The sequence below is a fragment of the Myxine glutinosa genome, chromosome 3 (assembly GCF_964187855.1).
Source record: "Myxine glutinosa chromosome 3, kmMyxGlut1.1, whole genome shotgun sequence".
Classification (NCBI taxonomy): domain Eukaryota; kingdom Metazoa; phylum Chordata; class Myxini; order Myxiniformes; family Myxinidae; genus Myxine; species Myxine glutinosa.
The window spans coordinates 34,535,147-34,561,617 of NC_136263.1; the positions used below are offsets into that span (position 1 = coordinate 34,535,147).

The 26,471-nt window shown below is 44.6% G+C and overlaps 1 protein-coding gene across 1 annotated transcript in view; it reads left to right on the forward strand.

The window, feature by feature from the left end:
- The window catches only part of LOC137412564 (cation channel sperm-associated protein 2), an 81,241-nt gene extending 64,382 nt beyond the window's left edge, over window positions 1-16,859 (forward strand). The window contains exons 9-12 of the mRNA XM_078773852.1: window positions 1-16; window positions 1,684-1,751; window positions 3,741-3,911; window positions 16,737-16,859. The exon at window positions 1-16 is cut by the window's left edge and continues 84 nt beyond it. Coding sequence (XP_078629978.1) covers window positions 1-16; window positions 1,684-1,751; window positions 3,741-3,907 — 251 coding nt within the window. The 3' untranslated portion in view covers window positions 3,908-3,911; window positions 16,737-16,859. The remainder of the gene's footprint in view (window positions 17-1,683; window positions 1,752-3,740; window positions 3,912-16,736) is intronic.
- Window positions 16,860-26,471: the final 9,612 nt, after the last annotated feature.

Below are 26,471 nucleotides of genomic sequence, written 5' to 3' on the forward strand. Positions count from 1 at the left end.
AGAAGGACACGTTGGGGTATTGTTGTTTTTGTTGTGATCAGTTTTTTTTCCTTAAAAAAAAAAAAAATACATGGGCTATGACGCTATGATCTCGTAATGGAGCGTAATGGAGCTCTCGTAATGGAGCTGACAGCTGACAGCGACAAACACACACACACACACACACACACACACAAGGACATTCTGACAAGACAAACACTTAACACAACCTCTGAGCTTGTGCGATGTGCCGTCGTCACTGCATCTCTTCCCGGAATACTGTGGCTTCCAGCGACATCATAACAATGGCGCCGCTTTTCTCACAGTACTCAGTAGGGCATTTCCTGAAGATGAATTTCCTCCTTCCCATGGATGCCAACCGATGGGGATTGTCCGTGCTCTATCCTTTTCAAGCAAGGAAGCAGCACATACCATTATTAAGGTCTTTGGTATGACTTGAACTAGTCCAAACCGCATGGGTGTTTTTTAGGAGACACCATCTTCTTACTGGATGGCGGTTGGCTCCCTACAGGAGTTCATCCGCCCTTTGCCAGGTATCGTTTTTGATCCTGGCAGGATGTCAGTCACCCACCCCCACTAGCGCTGTTGTTCTTCAATGTAACTCATTCATCACAATCTGTTTCAATCCTCACGTGAATGTATCGTACCTTTACTTTAGGGAGACGTCAAAATAAAATACAAGCTGACAGGGCTTATTTTCATTGGAATACCCGATAACTCGCCGACTTTTCGTGAAAGACACTGTGATCTTGAATATCCACCGACGAGTGTGGCAAGATGGAGCCTCTAGTTCCACGTCCATCTCATGAGATGGCACACACATTGACAGTTCGCATGCCAAACACGAGGATAACAGTTTATAACTAGACTAGCAGAAGTACCCGGCATTGCCGGGCGGGGGAGGGGAGGGGGAGGGGAGCGAGCCCCTTGGCAAAGCGAGCGATTTTTTTTTTCATAGCGTCATAGCGTCATAGCGTTCCTAGCGTCATAGCGTTTCATAGCGTCATAGCGATTTTTTTTTCTTAGCGTCATAGCGTCATAGCGTCATAGCGTTCATATCGTTCATAGCGTCATATCGTTCATAGCGTCATAGCGTTTCATAGCGTCATAGCGATTTTTTTTTTCATAGCGTCATAGCGTTTCATAGCCTTTCATAGCGTCATCGAGATTTTTTTTTTCATGGCGTCATAACGTTCATAGCGTCATAGCGTTCATAGCGTCATAGCGTCATCACGTGATCGCTCTGAGAGAATCAGGGCCCACCTGCGCTGATTCCGTTGATTCCGTGCGCTGAAATGCGCTGAGGTAAATATGAATAAAAAATATGGATCGTCAAATATTTTGAGTTCGGCCATGTTCGTCCCACGCTCAATGGCCATGTCTATGTCAAATATCAAGCACGTAAGCCTCTCCGTTTAGGAGTCTATCGGTAACATTACACACACACACACACACACACACACACACACACACACACACATAAACTGTGTTTTATATATATAGATGGGCATTCAAATCCTGCCTAGATAGCTGAGTGTGAATACAAGGGCCAGTGTGAAGACATTTGAGCTGTTCTGTCAGCTCTCAGATGGGAATCCCCATGATGGTCCAAATAAATTGGTGCTCACTCCAGATCATGTGTTCTTTGCTCCATTTGTGTTCATTGTGTGTCTGTCTTTGCAGCTCACCACATGACCAATCCCAGGGATTCCAAGGAAGTGCACCACACGAGATGTACGTCAGTGCCCAAGGTGTGTCGAGAGTAACGCTTTTAATACAACGACAAACACAACATGCATTTTAAAGGCCATTTTCCCTGCTAGAGCGGGGGTGAGCCTTTAATGTTAAAAAGCTTTTTTTTTTAGGTTAGCTTTTAGCTTTTAGGTTAGCTTTTAATGTTAAACCCAAATAGTTCGGAAGGAGAACTGCTGGGGGTGAGTTTGAAAAAGATGTCCATCGGAGGGACACATCGATGCCTTGCTCTGCATGCGAAACACATAGACACCTCAGGTTTGGGATTCAAATATAGGCTGGACAGCTCAGAGGTGACTGACTCGACAGATCCTAGGCCATCCTACCAGGGGGTGACTCCTTGGCCCTACTGTCATTAGGACACTTGGATCATCTCTCCCACAGGCCTGGGCCATGTATAGAAAACAACAACAACATCGTTTTGTTTTTCATCTTGCAGAAGCATATTGTCGAGTCCCCGCAGATTAAGATCAGCCGGGACGGATGGTCGAAACAGCTTACTCCCGAGACGACCTCCCGATTATGGCAGTTAATTTGCAGATGCTGGATGAAAGAGATACGAGGTGCTTGACTAAACAAACACAAGGGGCTATTCCCGAAACCCACCAACTCAACGCAACAACAAAAATGCAACAATAATGATTTAATAAAAATAAAGCTTGGACGAAAATATCGAAAATAAATGTTAAGGTAAAATGTTATATTCTACTGTGAAGGACCCTCCACAAAGTTACAAATACGAACACAAGGAAACGTAATCAAATAAAATAAAATCCCCCTCCCCCCCACCCACCCCCCTTGGCCGGCACTTAGCTCTGGCCCAAAATGGGTCCTTTTTGAAAGGTTTGTGGCTGTGACGAAGCTTGGAGCCACCTGCGCAGAAAGCGCACAAGATGGTCATGGAGCCGAAAGCACCGCGCGTCGAAGGTGCTACAAGTGTGAAGCGAGCTTACAAGACTGCCTCCTTTCTTCTCCACCATCTGGGGAAGCACGCACGGCCTCCCGCTTGCTTATAAGCCAACAATAAGCAAAGTTGCTTCGCAATCACCACAGCAGAAAACTCACAGCCCGCACAAAAAATGGCCAATCCTTCTTGTCCAGAAGAACCAAGCGCGCTCTTATTCTTCTCTCCCCAGGGCCAATCGCGAAGCTTCCCTTTTAACTCGTCAGCATCACCCGCCCGCGTCACTCGGGAGGCGTGGCCTGCCGGTCCTCTTCCCCACCCACATCACCACTGTCAGCTCCGCCTTTCCTGGGCCAGACTGTATCAATAGCTTGCGATATATCCAGAGAGACAGCCCTGATCTCATGTCTGACAACGAGGACCTCCATCCATTGTTGGGGGAGTAGAGAAGGATCATGTCCAAGGTAGGGTGGCAAGGTATGAATCCAAATTGGTGATTTGGGATGAGGCTGTTGGAGAAAAGGAATGATTTAATATCAACTACAAAGATGGATTCCATGACCTTGCTGATGGTTGGAAGTAAGCTAATTAGTTTGTAGTTGAGAGGATCCGTTTGGTTTTTTTTGCCGTAAGTGTCCATAGGGCGGGCTTAGCTTGGCCGGCAGTTCATGGAGCGTAATCAATGGCCGGCCATGTCATACGTTGCAAGCGGTTGTGGCAAAAATGTTAGGAATGACTACAGAGGGTTTGACGAACAGGGGAAACTAGCCTTAAACCCTATTGCTAATTAACATGTCATCACACCTCGTATCATGAACATTTAAACAACCTTAAGCTACATTTTCCCTGCTTATGTACACCGAGATGCTCCTGCACGTCACACGGTCCATTCTATTTCTTATACAATTCTACCTTTCCTACGGTATTCTCTTTCCTACACCCATAAACGTAACAATATTATCAGCCTCACAACAAAGTGTTAAAAAATTTATTTCTGTTCTTGGAGGAAATTCAAAGTCTTGTTTGCTCTTGTGACCGATACAAGATAAGTCAGTAATTGTTTTGTTTATCCTCCCTCTCTCAGCCTGGAGAAAACATATTCACCATAAGCTGAACCTGCAGAAGAAACGCAAAAATGTTGGCACCACTATATGGTCGTCCAAAACGTTATTCCAATTTTATCAATTGCTGGAGGAGATGCAAAAGATGCAGGAGATGCAAATGAAATGGCAGAGACAGATGCAGAATTGAACGGGTAAGATGCAGGAATGAACGAGTAAGATGCAGGAATGAACGCGTTGGATGCAGGAATGAACGAGTAAGATGCAGAAATGAACAAGTAAGATGCTTGACGCGGCTAAGGGATCCATGTCAGTCGTGAAGAAAGGAGGGTTCTGGCTCACCTTCAAATTTAACATTGGAGTCAATGGGGAAAGAGCTAAAAAAAAATTACTAACTCACTGTTTTTCACCCAGATTTCACCCTCTTTTGCCCATCTACAAATATTTAATCCTCAATAGACCCAACTACTAAAACACAATAAATATAACATTGAAGTCAATGGGGAAAATTAACCTATTGACTCACACCTGCATTTAACTTATTACCTTTCCCCATTTTTCATTATACTCATACAGAGACCCAACGAATATTTGTTTCATTTTTAGATAATAACTTAATTTTCTTAAAAGAACAATTTTAATGTCTGAACTTTGTTTGTATCCGTTAATCCATATACATTAATAGATTATTGATCTTTTCAAATTTATAAATATCTATTAAAGACATTGGAAATTTTCAATCGTTAACATTTAGCGTATTCTCATATTTCTTATAATGAGATACTCTTTCTTGGTTCTTTTTTTGAGAATGAAGGTGAGTGAGAACAGACCATAGGAAACATTTATTATCCTTGTTTTGAATATTAACAGCTGCTTTAAGTTTAATTTCTTTGGTAAATCAATATAAGAAGAAGCATGAAGAGGGTCTGATTTTAGAATGTGTATATCTAGGAATATGATTTTACTAATACTATATCCGCTACCCACCACAGTATTATCTCCATCCTGCTCCTGTTTTATAAGTTCACTATAAACACCTGATGATAAGAAATCTTGGAATGATGTGATTAAGTGAGGGACTGTTCTCATATAAGGGGTTTCTTCAACACCATCTTTTACCATACCCATTTTTACCCCCATATAAAACTTTAAAGTATTCATCTCAGTCAACCTATCTTTTATAAGTGTTTCAACAGCAGGTTTAACCATCTCAATCGCATCAGCTATTGATTTTGGTCCAGGAGTTCCAAACTCAAAAACCCTCATCTTAATATGTCCCTGAAATGCTCCATCAGAGTTTTTAATAGAGTATCTAACTGACTCTTCATTCTTCTTGTGTTTGTGTGATTGAAGGTGAGATTTAAAGTCTCCCTTTTTCTTTCTTTAGAGCCTTTAGAGCAAAGTCTTTAGAGCAGACATCACAGTGTTTAACATTAGACACAGGAGGTAGTTCTCCCGCATTTCGTCTCTGCTTTTTTTTGTTGTCAGGTGTTTGTTATGACATACCTTTGAGACATCCTTAGAGCAGACAGCAGTGTTTAACATCAGATTCTGGCGGTAGTTCTCCCGCATTTCGTCTGTGCCTTTTTGTTTTTAGATGACGTGTCAAAGCACGTTTATGATATTCACGATTACAAACGTCGGAATACGTTGTATTCACCATATTTATCTATCTATAATTCCAGTAATCTCTGTGTGTTTGTTTGTTTGTACGTTTGTACGTTTGTTTGTCTGTGACCGCTGTTTCTCGACAACCACGGGTCCGATATACTTGAAACTTGCCAGGTATATTGCTGGGGACCCGAGGATGTGCCTTTTCAAGGTTTCATATTAATCGGACAATTACTTACCGAGCTATGTCCAAAAAACGATTCAACCAATCAGAGAGCAGCGAGCTATCGCGTGTGCCGAACGTGGCGGACACACTCTGCCTCGGATGGCACATTTGAGAGCGTATTCATTTATTTCACGTTTGCAAACTATGTTGGCGCTATGTTGGCGTTAAACTATGTTTTAAAACTAATAAAAACCCCGGGGGGATTGTCACTGTACTCGCAAGCCGTTCGCCGTTCGCTTTGGCGTTGCGAATGGACCAAAACATTTCATGAACCAAACCATTTCATGTAAAGCGTTCGCCGTTCGCTTTGGCGTTGCGAATGGACCAAAACATTTCATGGACCAAACCATTTCATGTAAATAGAGGGGGGGATATAATTTTAGATATAGATATAGTACGGGCATGCCCTAGTATCGTAAATAACTTTATGAAAATCTCGTGGGAATTTATAGTTATTTTTTTGCTTAAACTAAAAATGTCGGGGTAATTTATAGATATTTCTTTGCTTAAAGTGAAATAGTATCAATGATTTCAACCACTTAAGAATGGTCTCTTTTATAAGTAATTCTGTGCTTAAAATAAAAATCAATTCTTGGCACAGATCCAAATTTGTATGGCTCCTTGGAGGAGACTGTTCAAGGTTTTAGACCTTATTTTTCAATTTTTATTTTGGAGGAGACTGTTTAACCGTCTAACTTTTTTACTTAATAAATACAATGTTTCAAAACACAAAAGACAAATTTCAATCAATTTCTTCATTTAGAAAGAATACTGAAATATATTGCACTGATGTAAAATTGAACAAGTACAGATACATTCAAAGTACACTGCCACCATGCCAAATAATTAAATATCCTCCAGCACGGCATTGCCGGGGCGCCGACTGCCGTGCAGCTCATCGAGACTGTATTTGGAGGGAGACAACAACAACAACAGGCATTTTAAGCTCATTTTCCCTGCAAGAGCGGGGGTTAGCCTTGCGGTCCCCATGACAATGTTCTCCATTTTGCCCTATTTTCTGCATCTACCCTTGTTAACCCCCTTGCCCGCATTTCTTCTTTGACCATCTTTAGCCAAGTCTTTCTCGGTCTTCCCCGTCCTCGACTTCCTTCCACATTCATTCCCATCACTCTTTTCAACCAGTCACTTTCATCCTTCCTCAACACATGACCAAACCATTTCAACCTGTTCCTCTTCACAGCATCAATCACAGGCTCTATTCCCATCATCTTTCGCAATTCATCATTTGTCTTCCTCTCTCTCAACGATACTCCGCACATCCGTCGAACCATTCGCATTTCCACCCTTTCCAACCTTTGTTGCTGCTCTACGTTCATTACCCATGTCTCGCTCCCATAAATCATAACACTTCTCACACATGCAGCATACACCTTTCCCTTCAGGTTCAACGACACTCCCCTCATCATCAGCACGCCACTCAATTCCCGAAACTTCTTCCATGCACATCTCACTCGAGCAACCGTTGCCGAGTCTGATCCACCTTCTCCATTCAGCATGTCTCCGAGGTAGCAAAATGTTTTCACACCTTCCAGCTTCACGCCGTCTCCAAGATCCAACTCAACATTTCCTCCATCTGCAGCTCCCTCTGTGCACACCTTACATTTGAATGTAGCTGCCACACTGGTTAATGACGCTCTCAGACCACTACATTTTTGATGAACCCACTCAGCGCACATTGTACACTGAATGGAGTTCACTCCGACACCCTTCCTACACACAGCACAGGGCCACTTCCCAGTTCTTTCCACCTCACCACATGCTTTACCACTTGCCATCACCTTCGTCTTTCCGATATTCACCTTCAGACCTTTTGTCTCCATACATTCCTTCCACGTGTTCATCTTTTCCTTCAGTCCATCCATACTTTCCGCAATCAACACCAGATCATCTGCATACAACAACTCCCACGGTAAACCCTCCTTGACCTTCTGAGCCAGCACCTCCATCGCAGCTACAAATAGTAGTGGACTTAGTACCGACCCCTGATGCACTCCCACCTTCACCTCAAACTCACCACTGTTCCCGTCCTTCATCCTTACAGCTGTGCGCGCTCTTTTGTACATTGCCATCACTACTCTGATCAACCATTCCTCCACTTCTAACTTCCTCAATGCCCATGTCAATACTTTGCGTGGAACCCGATCGAATGCTTTCTCCAGATCAACAAACCCAAGAAACAACTTCTGACTCTTCTCCATGTACTTCTCCTGCAACTGCCTCACAATGAAAAGCACGTCTGTCGTTCCTCTTCCTGGCATAAATCCAAACTGCATTTCGTCAATCTTCACTTTCTTCCTTATCCTCCTCTCCAACACCCTTTCCAATACCTTCATTCCATGCTCCAATAACTTTATCGCTCGATACGAGCCACAGTCCAGAGGGTCACCTTTCCCCTTGTATAGAGAGACGAGGGTACTCAGTTCCCAATCCACTGGAATGCGGCCTTCTTTCACCACCAGATTGCAGATCTCTGTCATTCTCTTCACACCCCAATTTCCCGCTGCCTTCAACATATCTCCCACAACTCCCTTCGGCCCTCCCGCTTTTCTACTCTTCATTGCTTTTATCGCTTCCTCAACTTCCTTCTCGGTTATCTTCTCTGCCGGTCCTAAAACTGGGTTACTCTCTATGTTGCCATCCCATTCATTCTGTGCATTCAACAGTATTTCCATAAAGCTCTTCCATCTTCCTTTAATTCCATCTGGGTCCACAACGATTTGTCCCACTTCATCCTTCAAGCAACTCACCCCCATCACATCACACCTCTCTTTCGCTATCTGCTTTGCAATCCTGAATACCGCTCTGACCCTCTTCCCAATCCACGCGTTCTCCGAACATTTTCCTACATGCCTCCTGTGCCTTTGCTACCTCTTTCTTCGCAGCCTTCTTGGCTGCCTTATAACTTTCATGCTCTGCCTTTTCTGCCCCCATACCGTTCGCCTTCTGCCACTCCTTCAACTTCTTCCTCTTCTCGTCAATCTTCTTTCCAACTTCATCATCCCACCACCATGTTTCCGAGTGCCTCGGTGGTCCTTTTGTCCATCCACATACCTCACCAACGGCTCCCAACAGACTATCTTTCATTGACATCCAACCACTTTCAAGCTCAACCACATCATCCTCTACCCTACTCAGCCTCACTTTTAATGCCTCCCTCACTGTCACCTCTTTCAACCTCCACACCTTCAATCTCGGTTGGTACTTCACCTGCCGAGCTCTCCTCGCACCTTTCACCCTTATGTCGCAAACAACCAAGTGGTTCTGTGAAACAGCCTCCTCCCCCGGGATCACCTTTGTGTCCCGGATTTGGAGGGAGAGGTGCACAATAATTGATTGATTAATTGCATAATTAAAATCAAGAAAAGATTATCATAAAATATTTTCTTAATCAATTGGCTAATAGCATAACTAAACCACTAGTGGTCTTTAACCATCCGAAGATGTATCTTTTATAAATTTAATTAAATAGGGCATTAGTAAAAAAGTAAAACCCTGGTGTTGGGCGAGCGGCTAGGGTGCCGGCTTAGGATCCAAGGATCCTGGGTTTGAATCCCGGTCGATCGCTGAATTAACACCAGGGGGGTTGACTCAGCCTGTCATCCTTCCGAGGTCGGCTAATTGAGTACCAGTTCACTGGTAATTCCCTGCTTGTCGTAAAAAGGCAACAAAAAGGGTTGGCGTCAGGAAGGGCATCCGGCCGTAAAACATTGCTTCAAAAAAGGGACCATAAAAACAACAACCACGGTTCCCGAAAAAGGCCAACCCCCGCTTTGTGGGGAAAAATGGCCTCTAAAGGTGGTTATTATATTTATTATTAGTAAAAAAGTAAATTATTTATTTATTTATTTATTTATTATTTTATTTATTTATTTATTTTTTTGTTTGTTTGTTTTTTTGGATACAAGATCGAGGCTCGTCAAAGAGCTAACATTAATCACACAAAAAGTCAAACCGACACATAAAACACAAAATAAGGGGAGCGGTCGGCTAATTGAGTAGACAAGATGAGGAGAGAGGGGGAAGGATACAAAACAACATTTGAGAGCATGGACATCGAGAGAACCGTGGGAGGGAGAGGGCTTGGAGGGAGGTGGGAGAGGTATAAAACATATGGACACTGCAAGGACTTCCACGAGAGAAGTTTCGAATTTCAAAAAAGTGTATATGGGGCGAATTAGCGGGGATAGAAAAGATCAAGGTTTTGGATGGGGAAGATAAGAGATGGTGGTGAACAGCTGTTTTAAAGACCTGGAGGGAGGAGTGGAATTGAAGGGAGTGGGAGAGTTTGTTCCAGAGGTGGGTGGAAAGGGGAACGAAATAGTGAAGGTGAGCAGAGAGCCTAGATTTTGGCAGTTTAACCATAAGAGGGTTGCTGGAAGATCTTGCGCGACCTGTAGGAATATTTGGGGGACAGAGCACAGAGAGAGCTGGGGGAGCAAGGCCGGAGAGGAGTCGGAAGAAGACAGAAAGACCACCAACCTGCCTGGGGTGAGTGAGTGAAAGACCCTCGGAGTTAGCTTCATCGCAGGAGATTCCAATGATTCTGAAAGCTTTGGTTTCAACAGCGTGAAGCCGAGCTCGGTGTGAGGCAGGAGCACCGGCCCAGATGGGGGAACAGTATTCCAATGAGCTGCGGATGAAAGCCTTGTATGTGGTGAGGAGCTCAGGTGTGCCAAGGAAGGACTTCGCATGACGGAGGATGCCCAGTTGGCGACTGGCTTTGGAGGCCGGCTTGGAAATATCATGGCAGATAGTGAGACCCAAAAGCTTGAGCGATAGAACTTCTTGGAGAGGATTGATGAGGAAGTAGATGGGAGGGTTTTCCAGTCGGTCTTTTCGGAGAGACATAGTAAGAGTGTGAGATTTGTCAGGATTGAAAGACATGTTCCACTTGTTTGACCAGTCTGTGATTTTGTCCAGGTCTGCAGAGAGTGAGGAGGCTGCAGACTGCCGATCTGAGGGATGAGGAATGGAGCGGCAGAGAGTGGAGTCATCAGCAAAGAGATAGAGAGGATTTTCCAGGGAGTCGGAGAGATCATTGATGAAGACCAGAAAAAGCACAGGGCCCAGAACACTGCCTTGGGGAACTCCAGCCTGAACAGGAAGGGGCGATGAGAGAAATCCATTCAGGGCCACACGTTGACTACGACTAGAGAGGAAGTCCGCCAGCAATGCGTGGAAATTTCCATGGATACCAAAGGAGGAGGGTTTGGTGAGCAGAGCGGGGTGCCAGACCGTATCGAAGGCACGTGATATGTCAAGGGAGACCTCTAATTTCCTGTTTGGCATTGAGGACCTCCATCCATTGTTGAGAAAGCAGAAGCAGCATGTCCAGAGTAGAGTGACCCGGTCTGAAAGCAAATTGATGATCAGAGATCAAGCCATTGGAGAAGAGGAAAGATTTCATATCTGAAGCAATGATGGATTCCATGACTTTGCTGATAATTGGGTTTTATATTACCCACCAATAAACTCTTACATGTTTTTTCTCCTGAAATATATGACCATTGTCCCTTCTGTGGTGCTCTTGAGACCTTGTCACATGCTTATGTTGAATGTGCACGCTTGATTTTTTTATTTGTTTTGCTTCATGAAATGTGCACGAAGCTTTCTTTAAACTTCACCTTGAATTCTTTTATTTTTGGCTTTGTCTCCAACACACACCCAATATAAGTGGTTCTCGCGAACTTTCTCGTTGCCACGGCAAATAAATCAATATATCGCACGAGAAAAATTCAAATTGAAAATCCTTTAAGATGTGCAGATAACCTTCCGGCCTGTTTTAAAGGACTTGTATTTGCCCGTAATAAAATGGAATTTTGTTTCTATACATCTACGTATAAAGTACTGATCTTTAAAAGTACATGGGCATTAAATAATGCGCTTTGCTCTGTGCAAAATGGTGTGTTTGTAACAGATTGATCACTCCTTGAAACGTAATATGATTTTTCATGAGGAACAAAACACTTTATTATTTTCCTTTTTCTTTTCTTGATGTATTAATGGTCTTTATGCAAATGTTCCCTTTAAAATGGTTTTGCTTGTTGCTCACATTTGATTTGTGAAATGATTTGTGAAATGGTTTTATTTTTCCTAAAATATATATACTTTTCGATATTTGTGTCATAAAAGGATGCAAAAGTCTCTCTCTCTCTCTTTCTCTCTCTCTCTCTGTCTCTGTCTCTGTCTGTCTGCGTCTGTCTCTCTGTCTGCGTCTGTCTCTCTGTCTGCATCTGTCTCTTTGTCTGCATCTGTCTCTCTGTCTGCGTCTGTCTCTCTGTCTGCGTCTGTCTCTCTCTCTCTGTCTCTGTCTGTCTGTGTCTGCCTGCGTCTGTCTGCGTCTGTCTCTCTGTCTGCGTCTGTCTCTCTGTCTGCGTCTGTCTCTGTCTGCGTCTGTCTCTCTGTCTGCGTCTGTCTCTCTGTCTGCGTCTGTCTCTCTCTCTCCGTCTCTCTCTCTCTCTCTCCGTCTCTCTCTCTCTCTCTCCGTCTCTCTCTCTCTCTCTCCGTCTCTCTCTCCCTCTCCGTCTCTCTCTCCCTCTCCGTCTCTCTCTCCGTCTCCCTCTCCCTCTCTCTCCGTCTCTCTCTCTCTCTCTCTCTCTCTCTCTCCCTCTCTCCGTCTCTCTCTCTCCGTCTCTCTCTCTCCGTCTCTCTCTCTCTCCGTCTCTCTCTCTCCGTCTCTCTCTCTCTCCGTCTCTCTCTCCCTGTCTCTCTATCTCTCTCTCTCCTCTCTCTTCTCTCCTCTCTCCTCTCTCTCCTCTCTCCTCTCTCCTCTCTCCTCTCTCTCCTCTCTCCCACTTTCCACAGCTGTTGCCCGCACGCGCGTAATCACAGTTTCCCAGTGCTCATGGTCTCTGTCGGTTCGCGTTGTGTGTGCTGTCCTCCACTTTTCTTCCCGTTCTTTCTCTCTCCATATCGGCTAAGTTATGGTGTCCTCCTTTCTATCACCTTGTCTGATCTTTTGAGAGAGAGAGAGAGAAGAGCATTCGACGGTTTCTCGGTACGTTGTTGTTTTCTGTTCTGGGCGGCGCCTTCTATCGATCGATCTACCGTTGTGTATAATTAGTTTATCGCGTTTATCTCTTATTTTTATTTCTTTTTACTCATACCTTTTCCTTTCGTTTATATCGCTTTCATTTTCTCGCTACCTGTCGAGGTTTGAACGGTGGTAGCTGCTTTATTTTCATATATCCGGCCATTGAATAACCATGGCGGTCAAAGTTCACGTTACGCTTCCTTTGAAGCACTAACCCGAAAGCACGGGATTGTGTGTGTTCCTCCGTCGGAGATCGACATGGAGAAGTTAATATTTGCTGTCGGCGAGATCGTCGGCATCGAGAATGTTGAAGCGGTTTCGCGCATGAACAAACGTCTTGTTTTTTTTCGTCTCCGAAGTTCGGAGGGTCGCGCAAGTCGTGGAGCGCGGGGTTTTTTTCGACCCCGATATTTACGTCCCCTTTTCCCCCCTGGATACTCCTGCAAAAAAAAGTTGTAATTTCGGATTTACCCCCCTTTGTTAAAGGTGAACAAATCACATCCCAATTTAAAAAATACGGAACAGTTGTGTCTCCGATAACGATGATTCCGTTTCGAAGTCAAAACGACAAACTGAAGCACATTATGTCGTTTCGCCGAATTCTCTACATGATTCTCCCTGCGGGTGTTTCGGCGTTCCAGGCGATACTTCCCTTCAAAATCGACGGGCATACTTACATGGGGTATGCTAATACGGAAACCCTGGTGTGTTTTGGTTGTGGTGAATTCGGCCATGTAAAAAGATCATGCCCCAGAGACATGCCGAATCAAGCTGCCAACAAAGGTCCCGCAACCCAACAACTCCCAACTCCTTCAGGTAACACTACCAACGACCAACGTGGAGCCAGCAGCTTCAAATGAAGCACCTGCTCCTACAACCAAAAGTACCAAAAGACCCCTTTCACCCTCTCAAAGCACCGCTGAACCTGGATCGAAAATTCTGGCTGCTTCAGCCGCCCTTTGTTCCTTTGCTCAGGTGGTCACAGGTGCTCGCCCCACAACACAGGTCCCATGTACTTCTGTGTCGTCAGACTGTCCCCCCTCTGAATCATGTGTCACCTCAAAAGTATCATGCAGTGACGCTGATGTTGCACCTTCTCTTTCCCCTCCTTCTGTCCCCCTCCTCCCCCCCATCCCCCCTCCTTGCCTCCTCCTACCCCTTCTCTTGCCCCCCCTCTTGCTCCTCCTCCTATTCCCGACATCCCTTACCCTCGTCTCCTTGCTCTGCCCCCCCCCTCCTCCTCCCCTTTCCCTCTGCTTCTTCTTCTTCTCCTCCCGCACCACCTCCTCCACTTCACCCTCCCCTCCTTGCCCTGCAACCTCTAACTACCACTACCAGTGTGCCCCTTTCTGAGTGTACCACCCCTACACTCTCTGAGTTACTTCAACCTTGCAGTACCTCTGCTAAAGATAACATCGCCATTGTTACAACTATTGACCCACCCAAACATGTAACCGCCGAGTTTGTTGCCCCTACTGCACCCTCGGTTTCCCCCTCTGAAACAACCATGGACATCGAGCAAATGGGTGAAGGCCCTGAGGATAATGAGGGCTATGATTCAGATGGTTGCTCATCCCTGGCATCAAGTGCATTTGGTGAGGAGCTCCACCCAGACAGTCGTCTCGACGGTACAATTTCAACCTCTGATATTTTAGATTTCTTGAAAAAAACCACTCGTAAGAAACGAGTAAACCTGAATGATTTTTTCCCCAATGTGCGCGCTTTTGTTCAAAAAGCGCAAATCATTATTAAGAATCCAGAAACTGTTGCCATTTCCAGCGCTTCTTGTAAACAACTGAAAAGACACATCGTTAAAGCAAGGAAACTTTTGAATGAATAATCATCCTTTGTGGGCCACTCTTCTCATCATGATAATAGCAAGTTTGAACATAAACGGTGGGCGTAATCCCCTGCGCAAAGTTTAAACGATGCAGCTGATAGAGAATGAGAAGGTAGACATTCTTCTCTTACAAGAAACTCGCTCGACTGCGAGTTGCATGGCAGATTGGAGGCTGAAGCTGAAAGGCACCTGGTTTTTTAGTAACACGTCTTCGGTTAGTGCTGGTGTTGCTTTCTATATATCTGCACATCTTCCCGTCTCCTCTCTTGTTTTTAAAGAAATTGTACCGGGATATCTAGCTTCCATTGAATTTTTATATCACCACCAGCAGATGGTAATTGTCAATGTTTATGCCCCAAGTGACAGCACAGGCAGGACGGCTTTCTTCACCGAATCTTTACCTTCCTTAATCATCTTGCCCCTGATACCCTTCTGTGCTTAGTTGGTGATTTTAATTGCACATTAGACCCAGCCAAAGATCGGAACAGCCCTGAACCCCATCCAGCTAGTGCTAGGCCTCTGTCCACGCTTCTGTCTCGGAACGACCTTGGTGATGTTTGGCGACTGCAGCACGGGAACACTCAACAATTTACTTGGTGTCGTTGCCTGCTAAACAAGTTGTTGCTTGCAAGGCTTGATACATTTTTATCAGCCTCTCCTTTTTAAACCTTGTTAGTTTACTTTCTAAAAGTTAGCCACTTTTACACATTACTCCTTCCGGGTTTTCTGACCATTTTTTAATTAAAATGCGTCACTCTTTCCCTCGCCCTCAGAGGCATACTTCTCATTGGTCTTTTAATATTTCTCTTTTAAATGACCCCTTTTTTTAATTATCCTTTAAAAATTTCTGGCTTTGGATTCTAGAATCGCGGAATGATTTCACCAATCTTTGCCTATGGTGGGATTATGTAAAGGCACAAATCCAAGTCTTCTGCCAGCAATACAGTAATAATTTTACTAATGCAAAGCAAGCCAGGATATGCATTTTAAAGAAGGAAATTCTTGACCTGCAGGAAAACGCGACTAACATTGACGAGGAGGTACGATGCCATCGGCTTCATGAGAAACAAGCCCTACTGAATGTTTTAACTAAAGATGATGCTCTTGGGGCGCTAACACGACTTCGAGTAAAAGGTTTATCTACCTCAGAAACGTGTTGTAAAGATTTCTTTAGCTTTGAAAAAGCCGCAAAATCTAATAGATTGTTGCTAAGCTTACGTTCAAGTGACGGACAAATTATTGAGGAGAATGCTCAGTTGAAGTGTCTTATCAGAGACTTCTTTAAGAACGTCTTTACTGCAAAGGAAAGTAATGATCAAGAAATGTTTGATTTTACCCAAAATCTACCACGATTACAAGAATCACAGCAGCGCTCTCTAGAACAAGATTTTACAGTGGGTGAACTTTTAACAGCTCGTTATAGCCTTAATGATAATAAAGCGCCTGGCTTTGATGGCTTACCCATGGAATTTTACAAAGCATTCTGGGACTTGCTCGGCCCGACACTTTTAGATGTTTTTAAGTATAGTTCACAAGAGGGTGTGTTACCTCTAGGTTGTCGCCGTGCAATTGTGTGCCTTATCCCAAAGAAAGGAGACTTACAGTCTTTACAAAATTGGCGGCCTATCTCTCTGCTTTGTGTGGATTACAAAATTCTTTCCAAAGTCCTTGTAAACCGCATAAAGCCCCTTCTTCGGTTTTTAATATATTTTGATCAATCCTTTTGTATTTTAAATCGGTCGATTCATGACAATATTTTTTTAATTCGGGACTTGTGGGATGTCTGTGCTGCACAAAAACAGAATGCTGGCCTAGTTTTACTTGACCAGGAGAACATTTGACACTATTAGCCATGAATATGTTTTTCATACCCTAAAACAGTTTGGTTTTGCGGCAGCCTTTATTTCTCACGTTTCATTGCTGTACAATCATGTTTTTAGCATCATTAAAGTCAACAACAGTTTATGTGCACCACTAACGGTTGAAAGAGGAGTCCGCCAAGGGTGTCCTTTATCGGGCATTCTCTACTCCCTCTGCATTGAACCTCTACTAATCCGCCTTCGTGCTAGTTTACCAGGTTTTCCTGTGTTGCCAACTGAAAGGCCAATTGTCACCTCAGCATATGCTGATGATGTGTGTGTTGTGGTGCGTAGCAGTGATGATGTCACCATGCTACTAAATAATCTGGAAAAATTTTCCTCGGCATGTACAACTGCAATCAATTGGAACAAATGCAAAGCTTTATGGATTGGCCATCCCCCCGCTGTTGGTTTGCCTTGTCTTCCCAGAGGCCTGCAGTGGGAGAAGGAAGGCATCCTTTATCTGGGTGTGTACATTGGCACTCCAGCGTTCATGGCAAAGAACTGGGTTAACACAGTTAATAAAATTGATAATAGGCTAGAGAAGTGGAGAGGAATATTATCTACATTGTCATACAGAGGACGTGCCCGAGTGATTAACAATGTAGTGGCTTCCTTGTGGCATAAGATGATTGCTTTGCACCCTCCTGAAGCACTGCTGCTGACACTCCAGAAACACCTACTGGATTTCTTCTGGGGCGGCACGCATTTGGTCAAGCCTGAAGTCCTTTACCTTCCATTGGCAGAAGGTGGCCATGGCCTCATTGACATTGTCAGCCGACTAATGGCTTTTCGAGTCACCACTGTTCACCGTTTTCTTTTTTTCACTTCGCTGCCGTGGCGGCTCACTGCCAACTCCCTGTTGAAAATGGCTGGCATGCTTGATTTCAACAAGGAACTTTTTCTCATGGACCTGCAACATGTTGACATCTCCCCATTGCCTCCTTTCTACCAAGACCTGCTGCAAGCCTGGCAGCCTCTCGTGGTGCACCGAGATATGGCTCATTACAACACCACCAACTTCCTTGACGAGCCTATCTTTTACAATGCACTCTTTCCCAACATACTTCGATCACGTGCCTTTGTGCAATGTTTCACAAGTTCTGGTGTGCATGTCATACGAGACCTGCAGGATAACCGGAATGAAACTTGGCACTCAGCAGGACATATTGCAACCGCTGTTGGAATGCGCTCTGTGAGAGCTGTCTCCCAGCTCATTCAAGAAGTGTTGCATACCTTCAGAGGACTGGGTCTTCATTTTGATGCCAACAACAATGACCCTGCAATGCATGTTCTCTCCCTTCATCAGGTGCAAATATCATCGGCTGCATTAACAGAATCTGTGTGCCTGTCTTCCTCTCCACTTACTAGCGCTGAAAAAAATGCCTGTACCACCTCTGTGTTGCCATTCGGCATCCTTACGTATGCAAGGATAGGTTTGGATCCCGATGGACAGGGATGTTACCGCCGCCCCCCCCCCCCCCCTTTGCCCACAATGGGCCACCATGTATGCTCCACCAATTGTAAAACGGACTGATGATATCTCTTGGAGAATTGTACATATGATTTTACCGACCAATGTTTTATTACACCGTTTTAGTGTTTTAAATTCTGTTTCATGCCCCTTTTGTACGGCCTCAAGATTTACATCATGCCTATGTTGACTGTGCAAGGCTGACCCCACTTTTTATTTTGTTGTCACAATTGTGCTGCCATATGAATGTTTATTTTTCTTTACGTATGTTTATTTTTGGTTTGCCATTGAATCCTAAGAATGCTGCCGTATCTGTGCTCACCAATTTTTTAATAGCTGAAGGGAAGCTAGCAATTTATAAAACAAGGAAAGCTAAACTTCTTGCCAACCCTGATGCTGGCAACAATGTTTTAACAGTTTTTAAGGCCCTTACCGTGGCCAGGCTACGTGCAGAGTTTTATTTTCACCAAAACATAAATAATTTAGATATTTTTAAGCAAAAATGGTGTTCCAAGAACGCACTGTGTAAAGTAGTCAACAATGATCTCACCTTTTCTTTTTAAATGTGCACTTGTATTATTTCATGCTTTATTATTTTAACTTCCTTTTATGATTGCTGTTTGTTGGCAAAGTCTAGCTGTTGTTTTCTATCCTTGCTTAAATAAAGGTATACAAAAGTCTCTCTGTCTCTCTCTCTGTCTCTCTGTCTCTCTCTCTCTCTCTCTCTCCCTCTCTCTCTCTGTCTCTCTCTGTCTCTCTCTCTCTCTCTCTCTCTGTCTCTCTCTGTCTCTCTCTCTCTCTGTCTCTCTCTCTCTCTGTCTTCTCTCTCTCTCTGTCTCTCTCTCTCTATCTCTCTCTCTCTCCTCTCTCTCTCTCTCTTTCTCTCTCTCTCTTTCTCTCTCTCTCTTTCTCTCTTTCTCTCTTTCTCTCTCTCTCTCTGTCTCTCTCTCTCTCTCTCTCCCTCTGTCTCTCTCTCTCTCTGCGTCTGTCTCTCTGTCTCTGTCTGTCTCTCTCTCTCTCTCTCTCTCTCTCTCTCTCTCTCTCTCTCTCTCTCTCTCTCTCTCTCTCTCTCTCTCTCTCTCTCTCGCTATCTCCCCCTCTCTCTCTCTCTCTCTCTCTCTCTATATATATATATATACATATATATATATATATATGAAAGGTTCTACAAATGGAAAACCGAGGTTTCTTGTGAAATGTACGCTGAACACCATTACTCTTGTAAACCCGACAAAGCCAACAGTACAAGTGTTTTTTCGATACTCGGTAGCTGTGTTGGTTCTATACTCAGTAGATGTGTTTGTTCGCCACTCGGTGGAGGTGTTGGTTGGATACTTGGAAGAAGTGTTTGTTTGGTACTTGGTAGATGTGTTGGTTCGATACTCAGTAGATGTGTTTGCATTTTTGTATTTCCCACAGGAACATGTTTCACTCGTTCATGAATCTGTTCCAGTTGCTAACTTTCGACCATTGGCATGACTTGCTTGAAAATATTTGGAATTCAAGAAACATGAGTAAGACAATTCCCGTCATCTTCATCTTTGCATGGATCATTTCGGCCGGCTTTGTCTTTTTGGCAATCTTCACCGGAACCCTGGGTGCGTACTCTACTTTTTTATGCTTTGATTGAATGGTTTTCTGAATGAACCCATTGAACATGGGAAAGAGGGAGGTGCTCTTCGGTTTATATTTATAAGCCAAATGAGGCATTTTTACTGTAAGTGGATAGTGACTGCTAATGTATTTGTTTTCTTGACTATTTTGAACAGGACACAGCCTTCAACTGGCTAAGGGGGCGGCTGCTCCGATATTGGGTTGCGGGGTTGTGGGGATAGAGTTGGGCAGTCTGGAGGTAAATGTGGTGGTATAGGTGGCAGAGGTGTGCGACCAGTATCTTCTGGGATTGTGCTTCCTGATGGAACACGACTGTCAACTAGACCATGGGTGAGGTCACATGTGGTTGGGTACTGAGAGGCTGCAGTTGGTCGGACTGGGGGGATGTCGAGGAGGCACAGGGGACGTGGCTGGAGGTGCCATGCACTGTGACTGTGCCTCCCAGATCCGAGGCCGTGGTGATGGCTGAGATGGCAGCAGGTGCTCACCACATTGGCCTGCTTGAGCTAGTTGAGCCGTGGTCCTCACAGGAGGCCGAAGGATTGATGGTGTGTCGCACACTCGTGGGCCCATGTTGGCATAATCTGCATGTTGGCATGTATATACGTACATTTCGATATATATATATATAAAAGTGAAATGTCTGTTTGTTTGTTACTTGCAAAATCGAAGATTTTTCCAAGTATATTGGTCGGTTGCGTTTATGGTTCTGTCTGTTTGTCTGTTTTGTCACCCGGCCTGCAGGTCACGATTCTAAACTGATTGTCACAAAACTTCACGAAGTTGTATAGGTCGTCCCAATTGAGAAGCCTATTGATTTTGAGGTGAAAGGTCATCTGGAGGTCAAATTTTAAAAATCGCCATTTTAAATCTGATCGACTTAAAAATTGAACAGCATTTGTATAGTGCCTCACTGAATTGGGAAACAAACTATATTTGAGGTCAAAAGGTCAAAGGTCAACTCATGGTCAAACTTCTGAAATCATTTTTCATCTGAAAAATCATCACTTTTCATCCTGTTGACGTGAGCTTTGATCAAGATTGTCAGTTTTAATCTTGATGAAAAAGACAATTTGCGGATTTTGCAAGTATCGTGCTCTGCATGACGTCTTCTTGTTTGTTTGTTTGTTTCTCTGTTTGTTTGTTTGTTTTTCACGGCCGACAGGTCACAATTCTAAACCGATCGTCACGAAACTTCACTAAGCTGTCGAAGTCGCCCCAAATGAGAAGCCTATTGTGTAGTATATGTGTATAAAACCTGTTCCAAATTAGTCAAAGGTCAAGGTTAATGCCATCCAAAACCTGTAAAACATCTATTAGGCGGCAAACAAAAAATATATCAACCAAATTTGTTATGCACAACATTTCATTATGTAAAGGTTTAGATTTGTCAAACTTTTCCAAATTACCAAATTGCTGTTTCCATGGCAACTATTGTTTATTTGGATTTCGCAAGTATCGTGCTATGCATGACATCTTTCTTGTTAATTGCCAATTTGAAGATTTTTCAAGTATATTGGTCGTTTGCGTTTGTTATGACTTGCCGGAATAGATTCCGGCAAGTATGTTGGTTGGTTGGTTTGTCTGCCTCTCTGTTTGTGCGCAGTACTACGTCTGCATCGTTGCACATAGCATCGCCATACTTTGCACACATATTTGCTTTACCCTGGAATAGACTGTGCCCAATTTTTAACTCTCTAGGCCCAAGGTCAAGCTCAAGGTCACCCAAAACGTGAAAATCGTGACCGCAGCGTAAAGCCGGGGCGCAGCGGAGTGATACAGCGGAAGGATTTGATGGTTTAAATGAAGCCGCGATGAGGCGGATTTTCATTGGGACCTTCATCCTGATTTCATTACCTCCGCCACCAAAGGTGGATGGAGATTATGTTTTCACCCCTGTCTGTTTGTCCGTTTGTTACTTGCCGGAATAGATTTGCCGAAATAGATTTTGGGTGGTGAGGGGGCTTGAAGCCAGATTTTAATCTTACAGCCACCATGTTGGTGCTCGCCGTCACTGCGATGCGAAGCGAAAGACGCTTCAGAGCTGTCACATTCACAATCGCAGTGTCGTATGTACTCCCGATACGTGTTTCCTTCATTGTAAAAACTACCAAGTCAACAGTTATAAAAGGATTTTGAGCCGATAGGTGTTACGGCCTTGGCAATATCGATGGAGACAATGATCTGCTAGCTCATACACCGCCCAAATAGCTATGTGGAATTCTCTCATGTGGAGATTAAACCCACGTTGTTTGGAGTTTGGCAGAGGTCATTATTTACTTTTAATGATGTTTATATGCAAATCACAAAGAAGATAATCTTTGATCAAAGATCAAAGGTCAACTCGAGGTGAAACTTCTAAAATCATCAATTTTCATTTGAAACATCGTCAATTTTCATCCGATTAACCTGAGCTTTGATCGAGATCGTCAATTTTAATCTGGATGAAATGGTCAATTTGATGGATCATTGGCATTCTTTTTGGGGGGGGGGGGGGGAGAGCGGGTGGATTTTGAAAGTATCATGCTCTGCATGACGTCTTATTGTTTGTTTGTTTGTTTGTGAACCTACTCCTCTGAGCTCCCAAAGTTAATTGCCACAAGACTTTATAGGATGACATATTTTACGACTCTGCACCTAAATAGGGGTTTTAAAACAGTTATTTTCTCACAATTCATAACTTAAAACCATCTGAGCCACCACCTGCCTCCATGATCTCCAAGGGTTGATCCACAAATACAAAGCTTCATAGAAAGCCCAATTTTTATCGGATTTCAACATGGATACCGATATAATTAGTGAGATTGTGACCTCCAAGCGTCAAATATGTTATCAGATGTGAAAAACAACTCTAAATTAAGGGGTTACCATGATTGGTAAGTTCAGCAAAGAAGGAGTCACATGACCTCTGAAATTCACGAATTAATCAAAAACCAAAAATAGTACAAGGACAACCTATACAAATATTTAAAGGGACTTTTACTGCTCGTCGAACAACATAACTCTCAAAGGTGAAAAAATTGTTTGTACAAAAAATGACCCAGGTGACACCATCTACAAACCGCCACATGCCACCGGCTGAACCCTTCAACAATCACATCACAACAAGGGAAGTTGTTTTGCTGGTTTTTTTTTGGTTTTTTTTGTATACAAGATCGAGGCTCATGCAAGAGCTAACATTAAACAAACAAAAAATGACCACCTTTAGAGGCCATTTTCCCCGCAAAGTGGGGGTTGGCCTTTTTCGGGAACCGTGGTTGTTGTTTTTTTGGTCCCCTTTTTGAAGCAATGTTTTACGGCCGGATGCCCTTCCTGACGCCAACCCTTTTTGCCGCCTTTAACGACAAACAGGGAATTACCAGTGAACTGGTACTCAATTAGCCGACCTCGGAAGGATGACAGGCTGAGTCAACCTCCCTGGCGTTAATTCAGCGATCAACCGGGATTCGAACCCAGGATCCTAGGATCCTAAGCCGGCACCCTAGCCGCTAGCCCAACACCAGGGATTAAAGCAAGAGCTAACATTAATAACCAAAAAAAAAAACTGACATAAAACATATGATATAGGGAGCGGGAGACAAGATGGGGAGAGAGAGGTAAGCATACAAGCACAACAAGAGAGAACAGGGACATCGGGAGATCTGTGGGAGGGAGAGGGCTTGGGGGGGGGGTGGAGGCATGGGAGGGGGGGGGCGGGGGTGGGAGAGGTATAAAACACATGGACACTGCTAGGACTTCCAGGAGAGAAGTCGGTATTTCAAAAATGTGCATCTGGTGTGAATTAACGGGTGTAGAAAAGATCAAGATTTTGGATGGGGGTAGATAAGAGATGGTAGTGAACAGCTGTTTTAAAGACCTGGAGGGAGCAATGAGATTGAAGAGAGTGAGGGAGTTTGTTTCAGAGTCGGGAGAAAATAGGAATGAAAGACTGAAGGTGAATTAGAGGGTCTTGATTTTGGCAGTTTAACTATAAGAGGGTTGCTGACAGATCTTGTGCGACCTGTACAAATATTTGGGGGACAGAGCACAGACAGAGCTGGGGGAGCTTGGCCGGAGAGGAGTTGGTAGAAGATAGAAAGACCACCAACCTGCCTGCGGTGAGTGAATGCAAGGCCCTCAGAGATACATTCATCACGGGAGATTCCAATGATTCTGAAAGCTTTGGTTTCAAAAGCGTAAAGACGTGCTAAGTGTGAGGCAGGAGCACCAGCCCATCGGGGAGAACAGTATTCCATTGAGCTGCAGATGAAAGCCTTGTATGTGGTGAGAAGCTCAGGTGTGCCAAGGAAGGATTTCGCACGATGGAGGATGCCCAGTCGGTGACTGGCTTTGGAGGCCACCTTGGAAACGTGTTTTTCACAGGAAAGATCATAGCAGAAAGTGAGACCCAAATGATTGAGTGACAGAACTTCTTGGAGAGGATTGTTCAGAAAATAGATGGGAGGGTTGTCCAGTCGGTCTTTTCGGAGAGACAGAGTAAGAGTGTGAGATTTGTCAGGATTGAAAGACATGTTCCACTTGTTTGAACAGTTTGTGATTTTATCCAGGTCTGCAGAGAATGAAGAGGCTGCAGACTGCCGATCTGAGGGATGAGGAATGGAGCAGCAGAGAGTGGAGTCATCAGCAGAGAGATAGAGAGTATTTTCCAGAGAGTTGGAGAGATCATTGATGAAGACCAGAAAAAGCACAGGGCCCAGAACACTGCCTTGCGGAACTCCAGCCTGAACAGGAAGGGGAGATGAAAGAAATCCATTTTAAGGCCACACGTTGACTACGACCAGCGAGGAAGTCCGCAAGCCATGCGTGGAGATTTCCATGGATACCATAGGAGGAGAGTTTGGTGAGCAGAGCTGGGTGCCAGACCGTATCAAAGGCATGTGATATGTCAAGGGAGACATCTGTGATTTCCTGTTTGGCATTAAGGACCTCCATCCATTGTTGAGACAGCAGAAGCAGCATGTCCAGAGTAGAATGACCTGGTCTGAATCCAAATTGATGATCCGAGATCCAGCCATTGGAGAAGAGGAAGGATTTGATGTCAGAAGCGATGATTGATTCCATGACCTTGCTGATTATTTGGAGCAGGCCGATTGGTCTGTAGTTGCAAGGATCTGTTTTTGCACATTTTTTGTGTAAAGCGGTAATGTTGGCTGATTTCCAAGCAGATGGCAGATGACCTTGAGCAAAAGAGAGGATGAAGAGAACAGAGAGAGGATGAGATAGAGCGGCAGAGCGGGATTTTCAGACCTGTGGGCTGATGCCGTCTGGTCCAGTTGCAGAATCAGAGTAGAGATTTCTCAAAAACTTCTCCACCTTGTCAGGAGAGAAGGACACAGAGTCCAGGAGCAGTTGGGTTCGACTGGGTAAGGTGGGAACAGAGAGAGAGATGGGTTTTGGACACAAGATTTTGAGGCAAACACAGAGTTGAGGCATTCGGCTTTTTCACGTGTGGTGTCAGCTGTGTAGCCATTTGAGGTAAGGAGGGGAACAAAACCCAGAAACAGATTTGGCCAGACACAACCAGGATTTGGAGGAGGAGACAGGTTTGAGTGTTCAGTCTTGAGAGTAGAGAGGTCTTGTTTCCTGGCTATCCTGAGGGTAGACACACACTTGTTCCAAGCTTTGTGAAAGGAACTGAGATTACCTTCAGTTGGATTAGCCTTCCATGAGGTGAAGGCAAGTTGCTTCATGGCAACTGCCTCACCATAAGCTTCAGTGTTCCATGGATGGGAGGAAGAATATGACAACTGAAGATGAGATGGGATAAATCTGTGCATGCGAGAGACAGAGCAGTTTACTTTCGAATAATTCCCAGGAAGAGTTGATGTCAGAGGCAGTCGAGATGGGAGACCAGTCCAGATGATTGATGGCTGCTTGAAGACCGTGCCAGTCAGCCTGAGTGAAGTGCCAGACTCGTCGGCACTGAGGAGGCTCTCTGAGAATGGCCAGAGAGATGTCCACTTCAACAAACAAATGATCAGAAGAACCAATTGGAGCCGAAGAAGAGCAGCAGACATTTGCAGGGAAGTTAGTCATAACCAAGTCTAGAAGAGAAGATATTCCATTGACTGAGATCCGGTTCGGGAAAATGACAGATTGTGTCAGTCCCAGCGAGTCGCAGAAGTCCTTTGCTGAGGTGCCATGGCTGGTGTGAGAGGAACCCACACCCAGCCAGCTGGCACGATGACAGCTAAAGTCACCACATATGAGGAAGAGAGAGTTGGGATGAGTCGATAGAAGTTGGTCCATGTTGTCAGACAGGGAGATGTAAATGGAGTCATCACTGTTTGGAGGACGGAACAGAACACCTATGAACAAAAGGTGGGAGCGGAGAGGAAGCTGTAGCCAGAGGTACTCCTGGGGGTGGGGTGGAGAGAGGGCAGTGCAAAAAGAGTGAGGAACAGAGTTTTTGATAAAGATAGCAACCCCACCACCAGGACGAGGCTCGGGTATATCATATCGGAGGATGGAGTAACCAGGAAGAGATATTAAGGAATCAGAAACATCTTGAAGGAGGAAAGTTTCTGTTTAGCAGATCAAGTCTGGATTGTCAGAAGCAACCTGTATGGAGAGATCAATCAGGTTTGAGCAAAGGCCCCGGATGTTTGAGGTCCATACCATTAAGGAAGAGGGAGGGGGAGCATCGGGTACAGGACAAGGGAGGCGATGGGTATGGAAAGATGAGGGAGGAGAGGGGGAGGAAGGGAGAGCTTGTCGACACTGTGTCGGAGATTGCAGGAGAGCGAGGAGAAGGGGAAGGATGAGGAGGACAAAAGGTTTTATGGTGATGGGATGAGGCACAGCAAGGTGTTGTTTTAGGGGTGGCAGAGTGAAGTCGAAGGTTGGAGGAGGTGGAGGTATGTGAATGAAGGGAGAGGAAGTGGGGAGGAGGCAGCTTTCAGGAGGATGGGGAAGGGGAGGAATTCGAGAAAGATAGTATGGGTGGAGATTGGAAGGGGAGGGTGGGGTGGGGGGGGGCATTTTGAAGGGGAGGGGTGAGGTGGGAGTTTTGAAGGGGAGGGGTGAGGGGGGAGTTTAGGAGGGGAGGAGCAAGGGGGGAGTTTAGGAGGGGAGGA